The sequence below is a fragment of the Mycosarcoma maydis genome, chromosome 6 (assembly GCF_000328475.2).
Source record: "Mycosarcoma maydis chromosome 6, whole genome shotgun sequence".
NCBI lineage: Eukaryota > Fungi > Basidiomycota > Ustilaginomycetes > Ustilaginales > Mycosarcoma > Mycosarcoma maydis.
The window spans coordinates 109,090-134,419 of NC_026483.1; the positions used below are offsets into that span (position 1 = coordinate 109,090).

The following is a 25,330-nucleotide window of genomic DNA, read 5'->3' on the forward strand; positions in this document are numbered from 1 at the left end:
AGCAAGATGGGGACATGGAATCGGGACCAAACTATCGTTTCCAAGAACCTCGGAACAAACGTCAGAGAGCCGAGGGAGGGAGTGAAGACGTCCCACCTCCCGGTTACGTATGTCGGATCTGCAATGTTGAAGGACATTACATTCGCCTGTGCCCGGTCAAACAACAACAACAGCAGCAGCAGCAGCATCAAACCCCGTCCGATCCTGTCTCCGCTTCCATTGTTCCCGCTGACACCAATGCCTCCGAAGCACCGAAGCAGCGATGGGTCAAATCTCAGATGCCACTCCCAGCCGGTCTGCCCAGCAAACCATCCTTCGCCCAGCCGCACCAGCAGAAACGTCAAATGATTCCAGTAGGACCATCCAACTGTTGGTTCTGCCTATCGAATCCTTCGATCGCCAAGAACCTTATCATCACGATCGCAGCCGACTCGTATCTGGTCTTTCCCAAAGGACCTTTCACGCATCCTTCGATCAATCAAGTTCCAAACGATGCTGCACACGTTCTCGTAGTCCCTCTCGCACACACGAGTAACCTTCTTCCACCGAACCACCCTGTTCTGTCCGGGAACGACGAGTTGGACGCTCAAGAACGCGAAAGGACACAGGCAGAGATGGCAGAGACCAAAGCGAGCGTTCGAAGCGTGTGGGCCAAGACGAACCATGCCATGTTGGAATGGACCCTGGTCCGCGTTCGTACAAGCAGTCGCATGACGCATTTCCAAACGCAGCTCTTGGCCGTACTGCAGCAAGTGGTGGATCAACGTGATCTCGTCAAAATACTCGATGATGCACTTGAAACTCTGCCGCTTTCCAAATCCATCATGCGCAATGCGGACCAAATACACGCGTACTTGTCCCGTTCTGCGCACGACCCAGACGCAGAGGAGCAAGACGGCTATTTCCACATGGCCCTACACGCTCTCTCGCGCAGCTCGACGGCTAAAACAGAATGGCTGGTTCCGTTGACTGTAACGTCGAGATTCCCAGTGCAATTTGTACGCACCGCGCTGGCAAACGCTCTCGAACTGCCGCATTTGGCCGATTGGAAAAGCGCAGACGCTCATCAGAAACAGCTCGAGCTCGACAACGCGCTCCAGGAGCACGACCAAGCAGAGAGCGAGAAACAGCGCTCGGCTCATCTCAGGTCACTTTTGCTACAATGATGGCTGCAATCACTCGTTTGCGAGGATCCTTCATGTCTGCTCTCTAGATGAGCGTTGAGAGCAATGCTCACGTGTGCTTGTGCATTATTAGGCGTTGGTATCATTCACAATTTATGTGTTCGCCCCTCAGTGGGCATCAGTGCAAAGGAGCGAAGCAGTGAAGGTCAAAGGCGGCTGTTAGAAGTATCCGTCGTCGCGTGATCTTCGTCTGCTACTACTACCAGCACGATCTCGACCTAGATGTGTGTTCCTCTTCTTCTTGCTCCTCCTTTCGTCCTTCGCTCCTGCAATCACACGTTCCCTTTTTCTCTCCTTTTTTCCCCCCGCACCGGCCCTAGCTCCACTCGACGCCCCGGGCGTCGACATTTCCGACCGCGGCTCGTCCGCATCTTCGAAAAGGATACGACGCAGCCGCAGCTCAGCCTCCTCTCTTGTCAACTGGATGCCGCCGAGCATTGGTATGCTGCTTGCTTCGCTCTGGGTATCATCGTCGAGCTGCTCCTCGTCGTCTCTCGCGGCATCGCGCTTTTCTTTCGAGCGGCGCGAAGCCTTGGCGGTGTGGTTGGTAGCTGGCTGGGAGCCAGCGCCAGGGATCTGTGAACAAGTCGGCGCGCCGAGCAATTGTAGGAACTGCTCGGCGAGCTTACAGGCGAGCGGTGGTTCGGGCGTGTAGAATGCAGACACCCAAGGCCATGCTGCAATCCATGCTTTAGCACCTTTATGTTGGCTGTTTTGCCCCGCCGTTGGATCGGGCGCTTCTTGCAGGAATTCGTGTGCCACATCGCTACCGTCCTCCTCTTGCGCGTCGCGTTCGTCAGTGCTTCTGACGTCATCTGACCATCCAGAGTGGAGTGTCCCAGATGCCGCACTACCTTCTTGTTCGCTTCCGACCTGATCGCACACATGCTCTTGGCCACTCTCCAGTTGTTTACGTATCGTCTTCAAATCTTGATGCTCCTCGGTAGGCCACGCTTCGTCCTCTAACGGATCCGTCCCCCATACTGCGCGCCTTCTACGCCGTACCCTCTCACCATCTTGCACCTCATCCTTCCACCTCATTCCCCAGATCCTCTGTCTCTTCGCGATTTCACTCCTCATCCAGTTGGCACTGGACTGGAGAGCAGTTTCGAAGCATTGCCTAGCTTTATTTTTCGTGGAGCGATCGAGTTTTTTGAGTTGCACACCTGCATTCGGTTGGTCGGAGAGTGTGAGGAGCGTGGTGATTGCCACATACAGGTAGAGCATGCCGAGGAGCGTGTGTAGTTCGGGCTGACTCTTGTACGGATGAATGTTGACGCGCTGCTCGAGCAGCTCGATAGCGTCGCTTAGTCGGTTGGCCGAGATATACTCGTGGACGAGATGGGACGTTGTATGTTGTGCTTTGAACGGTGCGCTGGATGCTAGGTCGAGCTGCTGCAAGTAGCATGTTCTTCTCCTTCGCGCATCGTGTTCGGATGCGCATCGTTCATCATTACCGATGTACGACAGTATCAGGAGCGCAAGCCTCCACCCCTCGCCATCGGACCATTCATGCGCGCCCAAGATGACGCGCAGCAACTTGCCCGCTACCCTCCAATCACCACGTAGCATGCACAAATGAAGCAGATCGTAACATCGGCGTAGATGTCTGCGCCGAATTGAGTTCAGATTCGTTCGCACAAAACCCGAACTGCTTGGAGTGCAGCGAGATGATAGCAGCGACATCGACGTTGATGCGTGCGATACAGACGGCTGAATGGATCGATGCGTCGTCAGAAATCGGTATGAGTTGCTCTTGAGCGATCGAATCTGATGGTTCTGACGAAATGACGTGCCCAAGAAGGGCGGAGGAACGAATGCGAATCCTTGCTCCATCGCGCATTCACACCTAGACTGAGTGCAGAATCGTCTCGAAGCTCGGTGCAGTAACGAGTGTCGTAGGCGCAACCTTTCGAGTCGGCAAGATGTCCAAGTCGCGCATATGTTTCTCGTCGTCGACCATGCACGCTGCTCTGTCGAGCCACTTTCGTCTTGGTATCGTAGCGATACCTCGCGCGATCGTGCACACGTTTGCTGTAAATCCCCGTTCCCGTAGCCTTGCAGTGCCCAGACACCGAAACCAGCGCTCCAGTTGTAAGATGGCAGAACCAAGCTAACTCTTGACTGTAGCGCTCCAACTCAAACTTCCCGAGGTCACCCTCACGCCTGAAACTCGTCACAGTGTCAATCACGAATCACGAATTTTTGCCCGAGTTCCGCGTCGCGATCGTGGTTGCTGCTCTCTTACACGAGGCCACTTGAACACAAAGCTTCACTAAACCAACAAGCACAAAGATGGCTAGACTCGTGAATGGTTCGGACAGGGCTCGCTATCTTCAATTGAACCACCCGTCACTCAGCGACACCACAGACACCACTGACAGTCGTGGGTCATACAAGTACATTCAGAAATACAAACCCCGCCAGTCTCTCTGAAACTGAAAGACGTACAAAAATTACGCTTCACTGGCGACCGAAACTCTGGTACTTGCTCTCGTGCTCTTCTTGGCTGCTGCCGCATTACTCGGCTTACCACTCTTGCGGGCTCTTGTCAGCTTGGCCACTTTGGCGTGAGCAGCACCTTCGAATGCCTCATCCTGCTCACCCTTTGCCGCCGCTTGAGCCAGAATCTCTTCGAACTCGCGCAAATCGCCCGCACCTTCCGAGCTGGCTCCAGCAGCACCACCGTTTGCTACTCGACCACCTCCTCCACCCGAAGCCGCCGTCTTGTTTGCACGCGCTTTGGCCAATATCTCCTGGAATCGCTTGTATACCTCGGCATGGTACAGCTTGTCCTGATAGAAAGGCAGGCCTTCGATGAGCTTCTTGACCGACCTTTCGCTCTTGTACGGCAAAAGCGAAAGACAAAACGCGATATCGCGCCACTGCCGTTCCGAGCTGGTCAGCCGGAATCGCTGACAGAGCTTCTCGACCACGTTCTCCGCCTGCTTCTCCTTGTCGATGAAAGTAAAGATGAACCGCATCGTGCGCGCGAACGTCTCTTCGTCTACGGCGTGCTTTCCGATCGACAGGTGCGAAATGATATCGGGCAAGTTGTTGTACACAGCATTCTCCTTGGTCGCAAGTTCCGAGAAGAACAGCTTGGCCAAGTCCGAAACACGCGGCTCGGGGTCTTCAAGGCACTTGGCCATCTCGCCAAGCTGACCTTTGACCTTGATCATTCCGTTGAGGATCAAGTGAGTGAGCACCATGAGCGTGTGTTTCTTGACCGACAGATCTGAGTCGGCCAGACCGGCATAGAGACGATCCGAGTTCTCGTCGACGAGTGAGCCAAAGCAGACGGCGATATCTCCAAGCGCAATCACGACGTTGCTGCGGATCACGGCGTCCTTGGACGTGGTGAGGATGTGAAGCAACAAGGCCAAGTTGGCTTCGCAGAACGTTGAAGAGACGCACATAAACTTGCAAAGCGTCAGCACGGCAGCACGACGCACCAGCTCGTTCGGGTACGACTTGGGGCTGCTGCAAATGTGTGTGATGATGGGACCAAACATGGCCAGCACACTTCGACTACCGTAGAGTAGCTCCTTTTCGCGGACACTGGCGATCACCTCGCCGATCTCGTCCTCGGCATTACCGGCAACTTGATCAAGTTCCTCGACCGCAGCCGCAGCAGCAGCAGCAGCAGCTCGACTGGCCTTGCCTTGCGAAACAGCTTTTGCCACAGCCTTTTCCTTGTCAGCCTCGGCTTTTCGTCGCTTGTACTCTCGCTCGACCAACTCGAGGTAGACGATGTGCTTGAGCGCCACATGTCCTACAAGGAAGAGCAGTTGGGCAAGTTGGAACGCATCACCCATGATGGGTGTATCTGAGCTCGAAGCCACATCTCTTGCATCCGACATGGAAGCTTCGCTGGCCGCAGCGTCGTCCTCTTGGCGGTTCGACTTGCCAGTATTGCTGCCAAAAACACGCGAAGTCATGCTGCGAACGATATCGGTGCAAAGAGCATCGGGCTGCTCGCCCAAGAGGTAGATGGTGTTGATGGCGTTTTCGGCCAAGCTGAACCACTCTGCGCGGCTGTTTCCCTTGAGCACATCTCCCGACATTTGGATGGCAGCACGAAGACGGCCAAAGAGAGCGTGGGTCATAGGATAACGGACACTCTCGTCGCTGAGAGCGCCTTTGACCTTTTTGACGCTGCCGCCGAGTCTTTGCAGCGCAACACAGGTGTACTTGGCCAGAATGACATCGCGCGCACCCAGCGGACCGAGACCTACACGGAGAAGCGTGTCGACATGCTCGGATATGATCTCGCGCCTGGCAGTGGCGAGCATACCGAGAACGATGATAGCACCTCGACGTTGTGCGGCAGAAATGGCACGAGGCGCCGAGTAGACGGCCCAGAGCTTGTTGACGACTTCGGGGTGAACGAGGTTCTCGATCTGCATGGTCTTGAGCATCTCTTCGAGCGAGGTCAGTTCGGCCAATGTGGCGCCAAAAGTGCGTTCGATCATGTTCTTGGCGATGCGAGCAATGTTGTCCTTGGCGTTGAGATCGGCACGAGCGTCAAAATAGAGGGCACGGTAGACCTCGATGAGACGCGACCGAACGCCTTTGAGCTGAATGCCATCCTCCATGACGAGAGTGTTGTCCTTGGTCCAGATGAGATGGACCATCTTGCGTACGCCTTGAGCCGAGCCCGAGAGCTTGTACTCGTGAGCGACGCGGAAGAATTCCATGCTCTCGAGCACTTCGGCTTTGTTGGTCGAGGCTAGCAACAGCGTCAAGTTGGGCATGGCGGTCTCGATCTGGGTGATAAAGGCAATGGCGTCTGTGTAATAGCGCTTGGTGAGACGCAGGCGCATGACCTTTTCAGCGTCGACGGGTTCCATCTCGGCCTGAGCAGTCGCGAGAGCCTCCAGATCGACGCCGGATCGCCGAGCTTTCTTGGGTTTGCTGTGTTGCGCCTTGTCCTTGGACTTTTTGGAAGAATGGCGGTTGCGAGAAGGAGGAGCATCTTGGTCGTCGGACTCGTCATTGTCCTGCATGACCGTGTCATCTCCATCTTGTTGTTCTTCTACGTCGTCTCGATCTTCATCCATGTCTTCATCCAAGTCGTCTGCAGCTTCCGACTCGCTCTCGTCGCGGTCGAGGGACCGCTCGCCTGGCAAGTTGAGGGAACCTTCGGTCTCTTGAAGCTCCTTGGAGACAAGATCGTATCGGGCCTGCCATTCTTGAAGACAGAGTTCGCCGCCGTGAAGCATGCCAAAGGGATGGGTGAGGATGAGTTTTGTGAGGAGTGCGATGGCATTTTTGCGAACACCGCTGCTTTTGTCCTCGAGATGGCGGATGACCATTTCGGTGATCTCGGTGCGCTGCTTGGGGAATTTGGTGGGCAGATCCAAGAGACGGGCACAGACAGTGATCAGCTTGGAACGTACGTATGAGTTGAGGTCGAGGAAGCGTTCGATGAGGAGGTCGAAGAAGGTCTCGATCTGCTTTTTGCGCGCTTCGGCACTGCCCCGATTTTCGTCAGCAGCTGCATCTCCAGAGATGCCGGCATCTCCACCATCCGAATTCAGAGAGTCGTCGGTGAGAGCGAGCTCCTTTATGAGAAGACCAAGCGTTTCGATGAGCGCGTTCCTCATGGGGTAGGACTCCGAGTCGAGGTGCTTTTGGAGAAGGCTGATCTGTTTGAGGACGCTACGTGGGCTGAGCTCGGCCATTCGCACGAGGAAGCGACCAAAAGAACGCGGACTTTTTGTGTCCATGGCTCCAAAGTTCTTTGCGGCTACTTCACGGAGGACGTCTTCGCCGAGACGTTCGTAGTCGAACTCGAGACGCATGACGGCTAAGAGCTCTGCCATGGGTTCAGCGAGGTGCTCATAGTACTGTAGTGACTGCATGATGCTGGTTTGTGCGCTGAAGGCCTGACCATGAGCCTTGACGGCCTGGCAGATGACCTTGAAGATGCCGAGCTTGATGGGTTGGCTCTTGAGATACAATTCGTTTTCCTGGAGGAGCAGAGCTGGACGCAAGAGGCAGCCAGAGACAAAAGAGTCGCGGGCAGCCGAGACGGTCCACATGCGCTCGCTTCGTACGCGTGCTGCCTTGGACATGAGCGTAAGCACAGCAGGAATCGAGTTGGACCAGGCCCAAGCGTCGGCTCTTGCGGAGCCAGACTTGGCAGCCGCAGCCGCAGCTGCAGCGGATTTGGCGCTCGCTCCACCACGACGACTAGCAGAAACTCCCCTAGCAGCCACAATGGCAGCAGCCGAGCCACCATTGTCCGAGCGAGCACCGCTGTACTTTTCTGCGACCGAGACAAGCCATTGGAGGAGGAAGGCGTATCGCTCAAGGGTTTCAGCGTGGGAAGTGTATGCGTTGGGATCGTCGCCATCAAGCTCGCGCTGTGCTTCGTCGAGTGCGCTGGACATTCCTGAAGCGATAACGTCGAGAAGTTTGTTGCAAGCATTGGGGCAGAGGTTGGCGAAATGTTTGAGGTAGGAACGGATGAGGTCGTAAATGTCGGAATTCGAGACATTGTCCGGACTGGAAGTGATAGCGTCGATGGCACCATCGAGGGTGGAGAGCTGTTCGGAGGCGTTCATATCATCGACGCCGAGCTCCTGTGAGATGATGTAGGGTTCATCTTGAAGCAAGAGAAGTTCGTCGGCAAGATTGTATCGACCGCTGTTAGCGTCGCCGGTACCGCCATCGGCGCGAGTCATGGTGACGCGATAATTGCGCCTGCTCGAGGGCGAGAGCGTGCAGCGAGGTCAACGAGTCGGAATGGGATGGTGGTGGTGGTCCAAGTGAATGGCGTTGGCTAGTTTCGGGTGTGTTTGCTCTCGTGTCTCTTGAAAGAGTTGACTGAGTCGTCAGTCTCTTACAGTCACAGAGTCTGTGAACAAGTAAGTCGTCAGCGCGGCTCTCTGTATTATAAACTTGTAATTCACCGGAGCGAGTCAACGAGTCGCGAGTGTTGTTCTTTGTCTTTTGGGAGAAAGAGACGCGCGTGGATTCGTGATTCTGATTGACTTTGTGTTTTTGTTGGTGCGCGGTTCTGGGTCCACAGTCGTGAGTCGTGCGTGAGTCACGAGTCACGAGTCCAGGTCACGGTTTCGGAGTGTTAGAGTGTCTGCTGGCCGCGCTGGTTCACGTGACTCAAAGACAATCGCGAATCGTGAATGTGGACAATATCGTGAAAGCCAATTTCGCATCGGCGATTCCATGTTCAAAAGTTAGTGCAAACTTGCCAACGCACCGTCAATCACGAATCGTGAATCGTAAATCGTGAATTTCACGATTATTCATTCCAGATTTGACTCACGACTTCAGTTAAGTTACCTGTATTTGTGACTTGTGGCTTGAAGCATGCGCCGGTCGAGCCTGGATCACGAAACTGACAGGCTTCGAACCAAGACACTCACGACTCACGACTCACAAGTTGTGACTGTGACGTGTGAACACGGAACCACGAATTGAGACGTGTCATTCGTGATTCACGATTCACGATTCACGATTCTGTGTCTGTCAAGTGAGTTACGTTCCACGACGCCCATAGTCACGAATCGAAGCAAATTCATCAAATCTTCTCGTCAACTTACAGGCACCCTAACTTCGGACCACCACCATCGCCGTCGTCTGCGTTCGCGTTCGCGGCCCAGCTAACAACGTTCTCGCAAATCGATCCGTATCTTGAAACGGTTGTGCGCCTCCGCGTCCTTGTCCCACACAGGCTCTCACATCCTCAACATTCAAGGCGCATCAATTAGGAGTTCACGGCGCACTTCATTTGAATCGCTTGGCACCTCATCGCTCGCCTTCTCACGCCTCGTCCTTCCATTGCTCGCGACACCCTTTGGCGGTTCGAGCCTCGAGTTTCGCAACAGTCACAATGGTGAGTTGGTTCAGAGAACTCGGCACTGCTTCCGCTTCCAAGGTTCAGCAACAGCAAACAGGCATGAATCCACTCTCTTCACCTTGACACTATCAGCATCGACCTCAACTCCCAACACCATCATCACCTTTCTTTCCTCCCTCCTCCTCCTACCCCTGACCCTTTTCCCTTTTCCCTTCTTTTTGCTTCCGCCGCTCGTATTATCGTACTAGCATGACAAAGGCTCGCCGTCGCAATCTTCGTCCCAACACTTCTTCCGTCTTTTCCATTGCGTCCAAGCAACAGAGACATGCTCAAAGCTCCAAGCGAAGCGCGGAGCTGGAGATGGTGCCGGATGCTACTGATAATCGCCTGCATGCAGATGTACGCGATCAACTTGAACTCGAATCGTTTATTGACATGACTTCTCAATCCGCACATTTCCTCCCTACGCGTTCCCAACCACGTCCTGCTGATCTCAAATCTGGTTGCTGTCCCACTGTCAACGACACTGGCTATGACGATACCATGACGGCTTGGCTCTCTCAGGAACAACAATCTAGCGCACCTCTTCCAGCGAGGAATGTTGTCAATTTCTTGCGCAACAAATCTGGCATCAAGACCCGCGTCGGTGCCCTGAACGGCAAGCGTGTCGACTACTTCAAGGGTTCTGCTGCTGTCAAGGCGCTCCTCTCGCCCGCCTATGCCAAACTCAAAGATGTTCCGAAAGTTTCCTCCAAGGAAGAGGCGGAAGAAGCTCTGCACAATATCATCCCATTTGCGTTTTTCCTTCGCGTCGAACGCGGGACCAGCACGGGCGGCAAGGATTCTCCCAAAATTGTCGAGATTAACCCACAACAGATGTTCAGGAGCGATCTCTATTACGTATGGCTCTACGAGGGCTCACAATTGGGACTCAAGCTGGCAGGGTTGGGGATGGTAGCCGTCATGCTGGCTGGTGTCATGTTCCCGCTCTGGCCGCCCACCATGCGACTGGGTGTGTGGTACCTTTCGATTGGAGCTTTGGGCTTGATTGGCCTTTTCTTTGCGATTGCGATCGTGAGGTTGATCTTTTGGTTGATCACGCTGGTAGTAGCCAAACCTGGTATTTGGATTTTCCCCAACCTGTTTGAGGATGTTGGATTTGTGGATTCCTTTATCCCACTCTGGGCTTGGGATGTTGCTCCCCCGCCCAAGAAGAAGAGCAGCAAGGCATCCGCGGTCGCGGCGGCGACGGGGGGCAGCGAGAAGAAGAAGCCCTCGTCCAGCGGCGCTGGTGCACGACAGCAGGCTCTGTCCGGGCTCGGAGGCGCAGCACCTACCGCGCCTCCTTCGCCACCAAAGCCGCCTCAGCAGGCTGCACATTCCACCCCCGCTCCACAGCAGAATGGAGGTGTGCAGAACCATGCTACCGGCAGCGGTGGTCCGGGTGCCTCTGAAAGCTTGGATGACATCAACTAAATGCAGTTGCTCGTACGCAATTTTGGTACGCTGCCATGTGCATGTCTGCGGCTTGCAAATCTGCGTGCGCTGCTTCACTGTCCCTTACACCTTACTACTCTACCTTGTTGTTGTCAGATGCAATGTTGCATCTTGTTTCAAATCGAAATTGCACCACATTCTGTGATTGCAAAACACCACACTGGTTGCCATCTCGGAGGTGAAATCAGATGCACAATGTATGATTGTCTGGAAACGACAGAGATAGTTGACGGAACGCGAACGGTGGCATGAAGGTGCATGCCAGTAACCAAGCTGGGTGCGATCATGAAGTGTGAGCGATGAGGGAGTTGTCAGACTGGTGCTGCGCTGGGCTCGGGATGGGATTCTCGCAATGCATCGTGGTGATAGCAAACGTGACGGCTTTTCACGCCGCGCACGTGAGGCGTGCTTGTCGAGGCTGTACTGCAAGCGAGCTGTTGAACGAGCGGCAAGATGGTTTGGGCAGCATGAGTCGTGATTGGCAGACATGGCGTCGTATCGCGCTCTGCATAGTTGCTCTCGACGTCTGCGGGAGCGCGGCTTGCTATCCACTGCTCCAATCAACAGGCTCGCTTCGACTCGACACTGCACGCACACTGTCGTGCGTCTCACAAGCGCTGCGGTCTCGGCCAGGCCTGCACGTGCGCAAGCACAGTCCACCCGCGCGCGGTCTCGACTGCATTCCGCATAGCCTGCGCGCTTCTCGAACCCGCGGCTTCGCCTCCGCGTTTCCAACCACGCTCAAGAGGCACAAGACTCGAAACCGCAACCGTCATAGCGCCACTCGACGAAAGACGTGCACCTAAACGCGACACGTCCGACCGACTTTGGCATCACCACGTACTGTACGTCGATGCTTGGCGCGCGAGCGCCAAGACAGTCGACCTAACCGAGGCCAACCCATGCGCCGCCGCCAGAGCACCACACACCCTCTATCGTCTCGCAAGCGCCGCTCGTCTTGGTTCTGCCGATCCGAGAGCTTCGTCTCGATCGCCTTCGACGGCACAACGTTGCTCAACCCCAACGCGCTCAACAAGCCTCCTCCGCCAGATTGCCCTTGCTCCAACTTGTCGCCTTGCATCGTTGAGATTCATCCTCCAGCTCGCCATGCCGACGTCGACACCGCGAGACCGTTGGCCCGCATAGTACCCTTCCCCCTCCCCTCCCCCTCCCTAGCCTGACATCTCGTTGCCTCAATACTGCCCCCACACCACCTGCTAAACACCCACCACCGCGTTGCCCTACCCATAAATCGTCGCTGCGCACCAGCGTAAAGCTCTCTTCCCCTCCCTGTGCCTCAGCCATTTCCTTGATTTCCTACCTTGCCATCGCTCTTCCAAAGTCGATCCATCACGCATGCCATTTCAAGTGGTCGAAACCCGCCTAAGCATCACCACCCACCACGACAAACGAAAAGAAAACTGGCCACCAACCACAATTCTTGATTCGAAGCCTTGGTTACGTGATCACAAGTCATGAGTCGTTCACATGAACTGTATCTTCTTCACGCATACACAGCTTCATCTATCTGATGTCCAGGCGGAACGACGAGCAAAATAAGCCATACGGTCCATGATCATCAGCGCCAGATAGCAGAAAAGTACGACGACGTCCTCGACTGATCCCTCCGCTGGTGCGGCTGTTCGCTGCTGTCTACATGGTGTTGACGCGCGCACGTTTTCAACGCCACATCCGCCGAGCTTTGATGCAACACATTTGTGCTTTCCCTGAGCCCGCGATTCTCAGCGCCTCGGATCGTCCCATGTCCTCCTCCGCCGATCCGAGGAGAGGCAAGAGGAGTCCGATCCACCCCTTCCAGCCTCCCACCAGTAGCTTGGCTGATCAATAATCCGACGCCGCCCTTCAGCCCACCGCTCGCTGCTTGTGCCGCACTCGGCATCAGCAGAGGTGCACTGGGCTTCTTGGGCTTTCCCAAATCGGCCTGATACCTACTCGCCAGAACGTGGAAATCGGTTTCCCGCTCATAATACTCTTCATTGTAATGCAGCCGTGCCGCCTTGAGCTGCTCCAGGATCGATTCGTACAGCTCGATCTCTCCATCGAGCAAAGATCGTCCTAACGCGTGATAGTCCTGCACACGTTCATCGTGCAATCGGTCCATTTCGGAGAGCGTCACGTTCAGAACCGTTTCGCATCTTGCCGCGATTTTCTCTGCTTCTTCAGGTCGCACTGAATCGCCACCACGTCCGATCTTGTCCTTGTCTTGTTCGTCTCCATCCGCCCAAGCGTCGCACGTTGCCTCCTGATATCTGGTCAACGTCGTACGGTGCGTTTCTAACAACGCCTGCGCCATCGTGTATGGTCTCGAAACCTCTTTGAACCTCTCGTGTTGCCTTAGAAGCGTTTCTCTCGCGTGCGATTCGTAGATATCCGCGACGTTCTGCATACACTCTGCCGTATTCTGCAGGGCACTGGTCAAATTCAGACAATTTAGGCAGTCTTCCCGCCAACACCAGGCTCCATGTTCATTGGTAGCGCCAGTATCGCTGCGTTTGCCCACGTTGCCCATGGGAGGACCGAGGATTCGATGAGCGTCCGCCGAGGTACTGATGCCGTCGTCGGACGGTCCTGCACCAGCACCCGTCAAAGTGCGCAACAGTGTGTATGAAAGATCCCTGTAGGTCGACGATGTACCCATGTTCCCCTCGCGATGCGCCTTGTACGCAGCCAGCAAACCATGTTTGCCGGCGTTGTGCCCTCCGACTCCGTTGATCGTCTTTTCCTGCGCTTTGAGGAACGCTTCCATTCGATCAGCTTCAATCTCTGCTTCGGATGCGTCAAAGTTGAACTCAGGGTGCCAGGTGTGAGCAAACACTCCACCTTGGATCGTCTTGCCTGTTGAACAACCGTATCGCAGCAGGTTTGCCGCATAGCTTCGCCAGTCCACTTCATCCTCGCAGCTCAAAAAGAAGCGCAGCGGCTCCGAATATCGCAACACGGGATGTCGAACCAGTCTCGACATCCACATTTCCAGATCGGCACGGCGGGTCTCGATGAAATCGGAAGCGAAGCGACCGCTATACTGCTTCTCCGGCACTGGATGAATCAGCAATGCGGAAAAGTGTTTGGCGAGCACCTGGTGCAGCCATTCGAATTGCGTGAAGCGGCGAAGAACCGTGACTTGAGCTCCAGCTGGGTGAGGACCGCCGAGCGGGTCGTATGGGATACAACCTTGGCTACCAGAGACAGCGTCTGACTGGTCGCCGAGAGGGTAAGTGCTGGTGACGTGGTAGATGGTGTATTCATGCATGCCGTTAAGCTTGGTTCGCTTTTCGGGATGGTGAACCTGAACAAGAAAGGGCGCGGATCGACTCTTCCACTTGGGGCCAGCAGGGCCAGCGATCACAAAGTGTTGGTTCGGGTCTGTAGCGCAGATCACTACCTCGGATGTCTCCGTTTGTGCCTCGAGACCTGTGTCGGTAGACTCGCGCCCATGCTTAACGATGGCTCCTTCCTGGTCCTCCTCTGTGACTTCAGTCAAAGCTGGAACGAGAACACCGATAGGCTTGCCTTCCGATACTTTTCGAGCGATGGTGCGCGAGCGTTCGTTTACGTGAAGATCACCATCGGACAGCACGTAGTCCTCAGCGCCGCTAGTGACAAAGCTGGCGAAGCGGTTGAATGTCTTTTTGCCAAACAGACTACCCTTCCAGTCAGAGCCAGCGGTCAGCGTCGATTCTGCCATTGAGACCGGAATGGCATTGGCTGTCGTAGGTTCGACTGTCGAGATGGCCTCGCTGGGGAGGCTAACTGCCTCCAAGCTTGGCGACTGATCAGCTCGAACAGCAGACCAGTCGAAGGGATGGGACTCTGTAGATGAAGCAGGCATTCCGTCAATGGCGACACCAAGATTCGCTAAGACAGGTGGCTCATCGCTTGCAGAAGGGGCTGCCTCGATGGCGTCTGGCAGAATCGTTGCATCTTGTCGCTTCACCTGCTGCCATTGTGCAGCCTCGTTGCTGATTTCGAGAAAGGCGCTGACTGAGATAAGATTCGGCTCGCACGTCATAACATCATCGGGGGGTGACCTCAACTTCAAAGTGTTCTGCTTTGCAATTTCTGGGACGCTTTCCGAAGGTGCAAATGGCGTTTCTGTTAACGCAATAGGGCCATCTTGAACTTGCACCTGTCCTGGTGAGCCCGGCTTAGAGTTCGGCGAAGATGCTGGCGATCCTACATCAGAAATCAGGCTTGCCTTGCTTCGATCCGATGAGGCTGCAGTTCGAGCAGCAAGGCTGATGTTGGCCACGCCTGGTCCCGTTTCAACGAGATCTGGCATCGGGGGTGGCTCGGAACCTTGGGCTGGCTCAGGCGAGCGAGTAAAGTCCTGAATAAGACAGTAGAACCCTTGTGGAATCAGACCTCGTGTCGGCACGCCGTTCTCGTCCCAGATCAGGCCGAGACTCCAACCGCCTGCAAGCTGCTCGTTGAGAATGTCAAAGGGCTGGCCAGCTCGGACGGAGAGCTCGTTGAACGCGGCTTCGCCCTCAAAGTCGTACAGTGCACGAGCGGGCTTGCCGATTCCGTGCGGCAGGCGAGCACTGACGGGACGTGGCGTTAGCAGGGTCAAGGTCTCAGTCTGATGCAAGCTTGATTCAGGCCTGACGAGCTGTGCTGTATCGTTTTCAGCTCCCGGATCAGCAACTTTAATGCTAGGCTTGGGTTCAAGAGCCATCGACGGCGAGCTTGCTGAGCTTGGATTGGCGCTGGCATCCTCTTCACTTTTCGACGATGAAGAAGCGTCCGTGTTACTGATGATCTGAGCCTTTGCGGTAGTGACGGCATTGGGCTTGGCTCGTCGAACAGTGGCGGTTTTGGTGGGGCTCGTGTGGGTCGACCTGGAATCAAGGTCAAAGCAGCTTCCGTCGTTTGCGCGCAAATGAAGACTGCTTTGGGAAAAGCTGAGATCGTCGTCGTCAGCGATGAGCATAGATGGTTCTCGGGACCTCTCTGCCTCTAGCTCGGCGTCCGAAGCGGAACGACTGGCTATTGAGCTAGCAGGTGAGGCTGCTGCGTTGCCGTTCTCAGCTATGCCGCCTCGTTCGGAAGACGAAGGGCTAGCGGTGAAAACGGAGCTCAAACGTCCCCTGGTGCCGCCACTGACCAAGCGAGTCGAACGTCGTCGGACTGTATCGGAAACGGCATCCTGTGGGTGGATGGTGCCGCTGCGAGAGATCGTTTCAGAGACAGAAGATACATTCAGATTGCAATGACTCGGCTTGATGGTGGCAGAGCTGTCGTCGCGGTCGTGCTGAGCTGTGATGGTTCGAATACGGGAAGATGTCAGAACGGTCTTTGGTGATGTCGCGCGGGTGACAGTTGCGTCTGAATCGATAGAGGTTGGCTCTGCTGTGATGGAGCGTTCAGATGGAAACGAGCCAGAAAACGACGTTTGGATGGAGCCGTGGTTGGCAGCGGGAGGAATGACCTGTGCGTCCATCTTGAGCGCTTCACCGAGCAAATTTTGAGTGGCGGTGGCGTAGATCGAGTCATCCTGGCTCTGATCTATGTGGTCCCTGCGATGCTTTGTCGCTGTTTGAGGCTTCTGATACACGACAGAGCTTCGGATGTCTGCGACATGGAAAGCACCAGCAATCCCATTGAAGCGATCGCCGGTGATCTGTGCTTGAAGCATTCGAACTTGATTGCTGATCCGGGGCTTTGCTCTGGTTCCAGTATGCTGAGAAGCGATGCCAGTATTTTGTCTGGAAACGACGGTGGAAGTTGAATTGCTAGGCAGAGCTGATTCGAACAAGCTGCGCAGGTTGCCGACACGCGAAGGACCAGATGCATCGATGGTGATGAGCTCATTGCCCAGAAGGTGCGAGGGGTGGGCCATAGAATCGGTATCCTGAGAGCTCGCATCAACGACTCTGCTGACCGAAGGAGCAGTGTAGGTCCTGCCGCGGACTGTAGGCCTGGCTGAAGGGGATTGGATACGGCCATCACCTTCGTCATCGCTCGATGTGTCAAAAGCGTCGACAAAATGATCTAAGGTTGAGCTGTCATAACCATGACCGAGGTGTGCACGGCTGATGGAGAAGGTGGAGGGTGAATGGGTGGTGAACGATCCGCCTGTGTTGTGCGTTTGGATATAGTGGCGAAGAGCGATGGAGTTGCATGTTCCCGTAAAGGCGGACGAGAGATGAGATGGTTTGGGAGGCGGCGGCGGTCGGGAAAGCGTACCTGAGAGGCTTGATGAGGCAGAGTCAAGCGATGGTGTTGGGGAAGAATCGAGAGGTGACATTATGGCGAAAGAGGCTGACTGAGCTGGACAAAGTACCACTGTTCCGACGTGGAAGGGCGTTGAAGGATGTTTTGAGCCAGATGAGAGTGGTCAGTTGCTGCAGCAGCTAGCGATCCTTGCACGCCGTTCCTTTGCCACGATCTGACTGGGAGGATGCCTGGCGTCGATGGCTCAGCTGAGTGGTATGAGAGCGATGAGTGATTGTAGCTAGACAGGCAAATGGATCTCTATGTCATCACTTGAACCTCAACTGACTTACCAACGGTGAGCACCTTCGCGCTTTCAAGTTTATCGGCTGCGCCGTTTGACGTGTGAACACGGTGTGTTGGTCTGAAGCGTGCAGATTTGCCGAGTGACAGAGTGGGAATTCAGGGTCCACGTCCAGCTTTCCAGCCGCACACGCGCTGAGTTGACGTCTCGACTGCGCTTCTGCTGTATCCAACCTGAATCACGAATACAACCTTCGTGCTTCACTTGGATGCTTCGGCTTCACGCTCTGTGCTTTTCTGCTCCGATTCGTGGATTCGTGATTTGTTATTTGTGAATGTTTCGTGTTTGTTGTGTTTCAAATAAGTTATGCGCAAGCGTAGCCCCTGTGTTGGAGCCATTCACGATTTGTATTTCTCCAAGCGAAACCAACACTCGTGACTCACGCCTCGCGACTCGCGACTTTGTCTTGGCTGCTGCTGCTCTTTCATCAGCCAGCAGCTTTCGTATTTGCTCACGACTATCGTGAATAATATGGCCCATAAGAACCACAAAGCTCATCATTCGTGATCTGAGTAGCACTCAGCATTTGGTTTGTCAGCGCCATACAATATTTCTAAACGCACGCATGTGTGCACGCCAGCAAGATCAAGCTGCAGACTCTGAGATGGAACCATCACAAGTCAAGCAAGCCTTATTTGAGTTCGAGTTGGTTTACAATTGTGTGGATCTTGCATACGTATAGGCGTCTGCATATATCGAGCTCAAGAATCGATTCCATCGTTCGTGATGGCAGCGACTCGGTCTTGGGATAGAAACAAGTAACTGGTGTGCATTATCATGTGCCAGAGTCATGTTTTCTTGAGCTATGCAGGCAGTCGAGTCAGCTTTCGCCCATGCTTTACCAACGACGGCTGGTGTGACCACCTTGCAAATTGGCAGCTGGTGACGACGAGTTGCTAGGATTGTCATTGCCATCTTCACCCAGATTTGGATCAATCGGCGGGTTGGATGGCTCTCTATGCACCTCAGCATGCATCGATCCGCCCACTGCGTATCCATTACCATCTCTGTTGCTGTGACTGCGCGGCGAAGCATTGCCAGTAGCCTCGGTCAGTGGTGAACCTGTATCAAACGGCTCCATCACGCTCGACATGGAGCTAAGTCCATGCTTGCTAGGCGTAGGGTAGGATGGCAAAGCATGATGACTCGCGCTCTGCGAAACATGCATCGAGCTCATGCCAGCACCTGCATGCTTACCTGGCGATGATGACGATGGCGATGATGACGACATGACCATGGCGACGTTTGAACCGTGGGGTGATATGTGTCCATGATGCTGAGCCACTACTCTCGCATCTCTTCCACTCTCGTTCATCGTCGATTCATGTGCCAAGGTAGGCATTGTCACCAGGCCGAGCGAGCCAGAGTCCTGTCCATCATTTGGCTGATCCAACAGACAAAGTCCCATACCAAAACCAGGCTCACCATACGTTTCCGCCTTGGCTGCAGCGCCATGTACGGCATACATGTGGGCGTCATGAAAATTTGTGGCGTAGCTACCTGAGCCTTGCATGTTCGACAGACGTCTTCGCACAATCTGTGCAGGACTGCGATCCACACTGCCAAGACTCGCGTCTTTGTGTGCTCCTCCTCCAACCAGCGGAGAGCCATGCTGATACTGTGACTGCGGCTGGTGATGCTGGGTCTGCATCTGTGGCTGGTGTTGTGTCTGCGTATGCCACCTCCAGCCAGGATCCATCGACAGCTGTCGGTTGGACGACGATGGTCCCAACGGTGTTCCGCTAGACGCCGAAGCCGTGCCCTCTCGTCTCATCAGCTCCGCTTTTTGGCTCCAAGCTGGCGATGCAAATGTGTGTGTACTAGGTCCCGATGGGCTTTGCTCGCTCCAATCCGACTCGCATGCGCCCATGTGCATCGCTCCATGTGCAATTCCGTAGCTGCCGCCGTGCCAGTTTGGAGCGTAGTGCGATCCCGGATCTTGACCGTTGGGCTTGGTTTCGTACTCGTATTCCATTCCCACTGTCGTCATCGGCAGTGCTGCTTGAGGCCGAGTCATCCCAGCGCTTCCTCCGAACTGATCAGCACCCAACGTGTTTGCGCCGAATCCAGTCGCAGAAGCCAAGAAAGCCGGGGGAGGCGACATGGACGAACTTATGCGACTGTGGTAGTCGGCCATAGCATCAAAGTTGTCGGATCGAGCATATCCTGCATCGCCAACGTCGATGGCAACATTGTGGGCGTAGATCGGCTGCATCGTGACAGGGTATGTGGGGTACAGATACTTTGTTGTATTACAAGCACTGTACAGCTGAGCTGCCGCAATGTGATGGTCTTGGTTGTGGCGCGAAGAAGCGGATTCGGTTGGATACTCAGCCAGACCGACACGCAACGTGGGGTCTTCGAGCACATCGTATTGAGCGTTGGCGGTAAAGAACGGTAGCGCATGTTCTTTTTCACGCTTGACATTATTGATGCTCATCTTGTCGTCATCCGTGGTCCCCTTTCGATTCGAGCCAGACGTGCTCGCATTCGCTGAAGCAGGCGCAGTGGTCGCCGACATGGAAGCCGTGGTTCGCATCTTGTTCGACTGACGGCTGCGAGCTGCATGAGTCATCGTGTGCCGATGCATCACATCCTGTCGGCGAAATGATTTGCCGCACATATGACACTCGTACTTGATGTTGTCGTCGTGCGTAGCTCGATGGCGCAGCATGTGCTCGTGCCTTTTGAACACCTTTCCACAAAAGCACGTGTATGGTGGCTGAGGTTTGGGTCCGTATCGACGACGCTTTTTGCGCACCATGCTGCCTGCACTCTCAGCGGTATGTGAGATGGAGCCCATCGAGAAGAGGTTGGTGCCGATTGCAGCTTGCTCACTCACGTGTATATTTCGTGGAAGCATACCCGTAGTAGAGCGTGTGGCATATCCTATCCGCATTCCGCCTCGGACAGCAGCCGAATCTGTGACCATGCCAGTAGGTTCCTGATGGGCGAACGGAGGATGTTCGGAAATGGACGACGACGAGGAAGAATTTGATGCGATAGGCCAGCCAGCAGCCATCGAAATTCGGTCCAGAGGTGGAATGGTGTGAGGAGGATAAGACAAAGTTGAAGACGAGGTGCACGAAGGTGTAGGCGCACCAAGCGACAGACGGGAAGGATCAAAAGAATATGTTGCCGTGTGAGACTCTAACGAACGCGTAGTTGCCCGTGTGCTAAGCATCGACATGCTGTTTCAAGCACACTGGCCCTCGAGACGTGACTTGGAGAAGGAAGAGAGAGGGCCGAACCGATGCAATTCTGCTGGCTCTTGTCCTGTTCGAGAAAACCAATGCTGGAAGTTTTCCAAGCAGACCGATGAAGAGTCGTACACTCCGACTTTAGGCCCTAACTGCCCGTCTATGGCCGGAGCGGCGGGCTCGTGGTGTCGCCAAAGGTCGGAAAATATGAAAATCGAGCGATGGTAAACGTAAAGGGTTCAAAGGATGCCAGGTAGTCGAGAGCCATCTAATAGCAGACAGGTTTCCGGCTTGCGCGTTGCTGCCGCTCTTGCTTGCCACGAAGCTGCACGTTGAAGACCCTAACTTTTTTCAACGTATGAACAAGCTGCAGAGTGGGAATGGGTGGTAGTTCAGAGAGAACAGTTTGAGGAGACAAGACAAAAGTCGACACTTGGCTCTACTAGAGCGAGCGATACGTTTCGATGGTTCTGATCAAAAAAGAACGAGGCGAGACTCGAAGATGACTTGGATACAAGTAGTAAGGAGCAGAACAAAGCAAGGGGGAAAGAAGAGGAGGGCCGCATGAACCAAAGCGCTCGGATCTCTAACGTGTATAAGTAACTTTTACATCTTTTCTGGCGGCTAGTGTCTCCAGACCCAGCTCACGGTTGTCACTGAAAAAGAGCATGCACGTTCCAAATGAAGCTGGACACAGCCATGCTACTGCTCGCCTCCAACTGTCCGACACTTTCTGTCTGTCTTGTCAAAGAAATGGCTGACGTTTTCGGCATAAAGCACTGTGAGCAGCGCTTTGGTTCGCCAAGAGGACGATTGAGTCGAGTAATTTCATAGCAACAGCTCAGACAAGAGTTGCCGTCCTGGAACAGGGGTCGCTCTCCACCATCGACCCAGGACTGCGACTCGTCAAGAGCTTCACAAGCCACAGACTCTGCAGCGCAGCTTTGATGCGCAAGAGCACATGCCCATTGTTGGCGTCCGAACATGCAGACGGGATCTTCGGGATCACGACAGGTTCTCGGCTTGGCTTCTCACCAACAGGCTACACTCAGATGAGGACGACAGATGCGCTTTGCCAAACGTCTTCATGTCGGTCTTTAGAGCGTTGTACCTTGTACAATCGTGCAAATTGCATCGTGGTTTACTGCCACTTTTGTTTTGCGTTTAGAATAGGGAAACGATTTCGAGCAAGAACGTTGCTCGTTTGCTCGCTTGTTCGCTTGTTCGCTTGGACTCACACTCACGACTGCAGCTTGAGCCGTTCATCACGACCCCGACAGGGGCACATGGGCGTCGGCAGTCGCTTCAAGCCAAGAATTGGGCAAAGGGCCCAGATGAAGCAGTAACGGTGCGAGTCGGTCGCAAAATGCACCGATCCGTCGTCCTTCATTGTTCATAGCTCAGCCCTCGATATGATGTACGAAACTAAGCCGCGGCCAAACTGCAGAATCGGAATCGTGTTGTGGGACATCAGGGGCATAGTCTCGCTGCAAGCGGATAACGCCTCGAGAGGGTACGTGCGCTAGCCTCAATTATGGTTGCAAGCTTCTTCGAAGCAAGCGTCCTGTCGCTTCGCGCTGGAGTGTGGTCAAGTATTGGACTCGGTCAGGGTGAATAGTGATGAAATTGATGAAAGCCCGAAGCGCCCTCCTCGCTCTGCGTCTGCCAGCACCAAGGTCGGAGCTGCTTGGTGGGGCCCTACATGGCTCCGCTCACCGGTGGTTGGAGCACATGGCTGCCACAAGGCTCAAAGCCGGCTCAATGCGACCAGTCACGAGTAGTACCACCGATTTGTGATTGGCGAGATGAGGTCCTTCGATGAAGCAAATCACAAACCGTCATAGCGCCCAGAGGTACAAACGTGAAGACGATAGTGCCGAGTGACGCTAGACCTACCTGCACAAGATCAGTTGATGTGCTCAAACAATGAAGCTCAGAAATGAAGATGTGACAGATCCAGCAGCAATCACAATCACGAATGCGTGATGGAACGCTCAGAGGAACAAGATTCAAAATGCAAGCAGTGAGCAAGTGCAAGACGCGCTACTCTAGTGTCAACGCCAACATTCGTGATTGACGAACCGTGCTCAATCACGAATGTCCAAGTCAGTCTTGGGATTACCTTTGACGTCTCTTTCTGAAGAGTAGGACGTTTCGTCGAAGAGGTGGCTGTTCGACTTTGCACTGAGTCGAGCGCGGAGAAAACAAAGCGTGCCCAGCATCTGCAACTGCAGAGAACGTTCGGCCATTGCTGTCATTTCAGCAGAGATCGCAGATTGAAAGCAAAGATGGTATGTCGGATTCAGATACAATCGTGAATAAGAGTGGAACGTTCACTTTCACGTTGATGCGGACCATGGCCATCATGCAGCAGTTGCATGGCTACTAGAACAATGCTCGAAAAGGCCCGAGCTCGGATCTAGCTCGGCTGCGATGCAAACAAGGCAGTTGACTAGATTGCTGCTTTGCTGCCGGTCTTTGCGTGCGGACAACGAAGTAGCAGGTGTAGGATCATCGCTGTTTACGGCAAGCGTAACAAGCATGTGCGATCAAGTCGACTTCGAAAGACGAAGTTGGCTTCCTGGCATGTGCCAAGTCGAGGCTGATGGCTACAAATTCACGATTCGCGATTCGCGATTCGTGATTCGTGATTGTTCATGTCAAAATCAAGGCTGCTCGCTCCGTTTTCGTCAGGCGGATGTCGTGCTGCGGGCAAAATCCTCGATGAGCGTCGATTTCATTAGAGTATTCACGATTTCGTCTCTGGCGTCGTCGATTCAACGTCCAGGAGCAGCGTACACGATATCGCGTGCCAATCGGGAGATCGGGAGGTGGATCTGCATAGAGAACAAGTTACTTCTCCTCCACCTCGGCTGTTTTTCTCCCCGTGCCTCTTTGCTACTCGTCGTCGGAAGCACCAAACTCTGGCGACACAAGCGTGAATCGTGAATGCTTGCTCACGAATGGAGCGTAGCCTTCTCGAGCGCACAGCAGATTAGATTTTCTGTTTGTCACGGCTAATATCACGAATCACGAATCACGAATCACGAATTTTGATTTCACGATTCACCATTCACGATTCACCATTCAAAATTCAGAATTGTTCTGTACAGTACACCAAAGTCACAAATACGGACGCTTTAAGCTGTCACGCCAACTACCTCCTTCAGCGCCCACTCGATTGCTCAAATTCTCGGTCGCCAGGTCATCTTGGCTGGACCGTTGACTTTGTGGCCTGCTTGCAGCATCCAGGAAAACTGCGGTACATCCGGGAAAACGGAACGGTTGGGAATCATACACAGAGGACGAAGCGCAAAGCCACAAAGCAACTGGGACATTTTACCCTGCGCACGCTTCCATCCGTACACGATGGATCATGGTCAAGGCGCCATCAAACAATAGCTCCTGGCAGCGTCTCTATCGAGCTCTACTCCGTTCCTCTGCCGCTTCCGTACGCTTCTCACGTCCAGCTACTCGGAATACCAGACGTTACTTACGTGACGAGTTTGCCGATGCTCTCGTTGCCAAATCAAATAATGCGGTGATACCAAGCTCGATCCGACCTGTCAATGGAGACAATGACGGCGTCACCGAGACCAGCAATGTCCAAACCTGTCAACCTACAGCAGGTCAAGTAACCGAACTGCCAAATGTGACGTTGCGTCAAGCACCCCCAAACGCAGCTTCAGTACTGCAGTTGCTGCAACGACAGACGCACAATACGCTTGCCTTTCACCTCTCCGCATCCTTGTTACCGAGCAGCGTCTCGGAGCATCGCGCAATGGAGGCAGCTCAATCCTCGACATCCAAGGAGACGAGCGCATCTGGCCATCTTCGGCGCTTGCTCGGAAATACGTCTTCCGATCCAGAGCTCAGCGATCGAGACCAAGGCGGCTCAATTTCAACCCATCTCATTGTTGGCGAGCGTTGCATGGCAGCAAGGCAAGATCGACCCACCAAGGCCGCTCGACTGGCTCACCGCGTCGTAGCCAACCTATCATCGTTGACCTACCACCACTTGTCACCACACACCCAGATGCAATCGCGCGCCCACCTCAAGCAAAATCGCGTCAGAAAGCCACGAAAGCTTTCATCTCTCGCGCGTGTGCTAGGCAAAGTCGAAGCGGACATGTCACTGGATAGCTCGCAACTTTCTAGCCAAGCTGGTCTATCGGATTTATTTGGCAGCGAAAGTGGCGGCGGCGTTGGCGGCAACGACAGTACACGTGAAACTGTGCTCAATGCATTGCATATGAAGCTGAGCTTTCTCATGCCGAGCGTCAAGCCGGCACGCGGACCTATTTCCTCACGATTGAAGGAGTGGGATGGACAGAATGCAGACAAGTTCGCATCCGAGGGCAACCTGCGTCAGATGGAGTGGGATCTCAAAACGGTAGAGAAATTGCTGGCGGATCACGATCAGGAAAGCGCAAAGCACACGAAAAAACAGCTGGCTATATCGAAGCAGGTGCAACAACTCAAAGCAGAGGCGGAACAATTGAGGAAGCACGTCAAGGCAGCAGCTAGAGCTCTATCACAGGCAGCGACGCAGAGAAGCCTGGAAAGTATCCCGATGGATCATCTGGCCAACCTCGTCGCGGAGGCTCAAGACTCCCAAGAGGTTCTTTTAGGTAGGAGCCGCTGGATCAAGCGTAAGAACGGAGACTTTCTGCCTCCCTGACATGCCGCCAACCTGCAGCAGAGACGCAAGACAGCAGTCAACCAATTTAAACTACAATCATCCTGCCAGTGCTCAGCCTGTGCAATCGCATTTCTTATCCTCATTTCCTCATTGCCAAGCGTAAGTCAAGCTCAACTTGAGGATTGCAATCCGTGTTGCAACTGGTTGTCCAGGCACCCTTTTTTGTGCAACGGTTTGCCTCAATTGCCCATGAAACGGGGCGTTGGTCATCATCAAACATGACTCTGGTGGAGCGTTCGTGTTTTGCTTGAGTCATAGAGTCACGAGTGTGTGGTGCTGACTGACCTTTGATGTTTGCTACTTGCTCACTCGTGACTGGTGCTCGTGCTCATGCGGGATGGCCACGGACATTCACGATTCGTGATTTCTACCAAATTGTTA

General features: G+C 54.2%; 7 protein-coding genes across 7 annotated transcripts in view; 3 read left to right on the forward strand and 4 right to left on the reverse strand.

Moving 5' to 3' along the window:
• The window catches only part of UMAG_15046 (uncharacterized protein), a gene marked incomplete at both ends in the record, with an annotated part of 2,489 nt that extends 1,323 nt beyond the window's left edge, over positions 1–1,166 (forward strand). Inside the window, one exon of the mRNA XM_011390954.1 lies at positions 3–1,166. Within this exon, the coding sequence (XP_011389256.1) occupies positions 3–1,166 (1,164 nt within the window). The remainder of the gene's footprint in view (positions 1–2) is intronic.
• Positions 1,167–1,343: 177 nt separating this feature from the next.
• Positions 1,344–3,020, reverse strand: UMAG_11712 (uncharacterized protein; the record flags this gene model as incomplete). Its single annotated transcript, XM_011390921.1, has 1 exon — positions 1,344–3,020. The coding sequence occupies one exon, from the start codon at positions 3,018–3,020 to the stop codon at positions 1,344–1,346; it is 1,677 nt and encodes a 558-aa protein (XP_011389223.1).
• A 620-nt stretch (positions 3,021–3,640) lies between these two features.
• On the reverse strand, positions 3,641–7,876 carry UMAG_11713 (condensin subunit YCS4; the record flags this gene model as incomplete). Its single annotated transcript, XM_011390922.1, has 1 exon — positions 3,641–7,876. The coding sequence occupies one exon, from the start codon at positions 7,874–7,876 to the stop codon at positions 3,641–3,643; it is 4,236 nt and encodes a 1,411-aa protein (XP_011389224.1).
• Positions 7,877–9,261: 1,385 nt separating this feature from the next.
• Positions 9,262–10,488, forward strand: UMAG_02546 (Sec63 complex subunit SEC62; the record flags this gene model as incomplete). The annotated part of the gene is made up of 1 exon (XM_011390652.1): positions 9,262–10,488. The coding sequence occupies one exon, from the start codon at positions 9,262–9,264 to the stop codon at positions 10,486–10,488; it is 1,227 nt and encodes a 408-aa protein (XP_011388954.1).
• Positions 10,489–12,088: 1,600 nt separating this feature from the next.
• On the reverse strand, positions 12,089–16,777 carry UMAG_02548 (uncharacterized protein; the record flags this gene model as incomplete). Its single annotated transcript, XM_011390653.1, has 1 exon — positions 12,089–16,777. The coding sequence occupies one exon, from the start codon at positions 16,775–16,777 to the stop codon at positions 12,089–12,091; it is 4,689 nt and encodes a 1,562-aa protein (XP_011388955.1).
• A 1,108-nt stretch (positions 16,778–17,885) lies between these two features.
• UMAG_02549 (b-induced zinc finger protein) lies at positions 17,886–20,237 on the reverse strand (the record flags this gene model as incomplete). The annotated part of the gene is made up of 1 exon (XM_011390654.1): positions 17,886–20,237. The coding sequence occupies one exon, from the start codon at positions 20,235–20,237 to the stop codon at positions 17,886–17,888; it is 2,352 nt and encodes a 783-aa protein (XP_011388956.1).
• Positions 20,238–23,623: 3,386 nt separating this feature from the next.
• Positions 23,624–24,928, forward strand: UMAG_02550 (uncharacterized protein; the record flags this gene model as incomplete). Its single annotated transcript, XM_011390655.1, has 1 exon — positions 23,624–24,928. The coding sequence occupies one exon, from the start codon at positions 23,624–23,626 to the stop codon at positions 24,926–24,928; it is 1,305 nt and encodes a 434-aa protein (XP_011388957.1).
• Between the last annotated feature and the right edge of the window lie 402 nt (positions 24,929–25,330).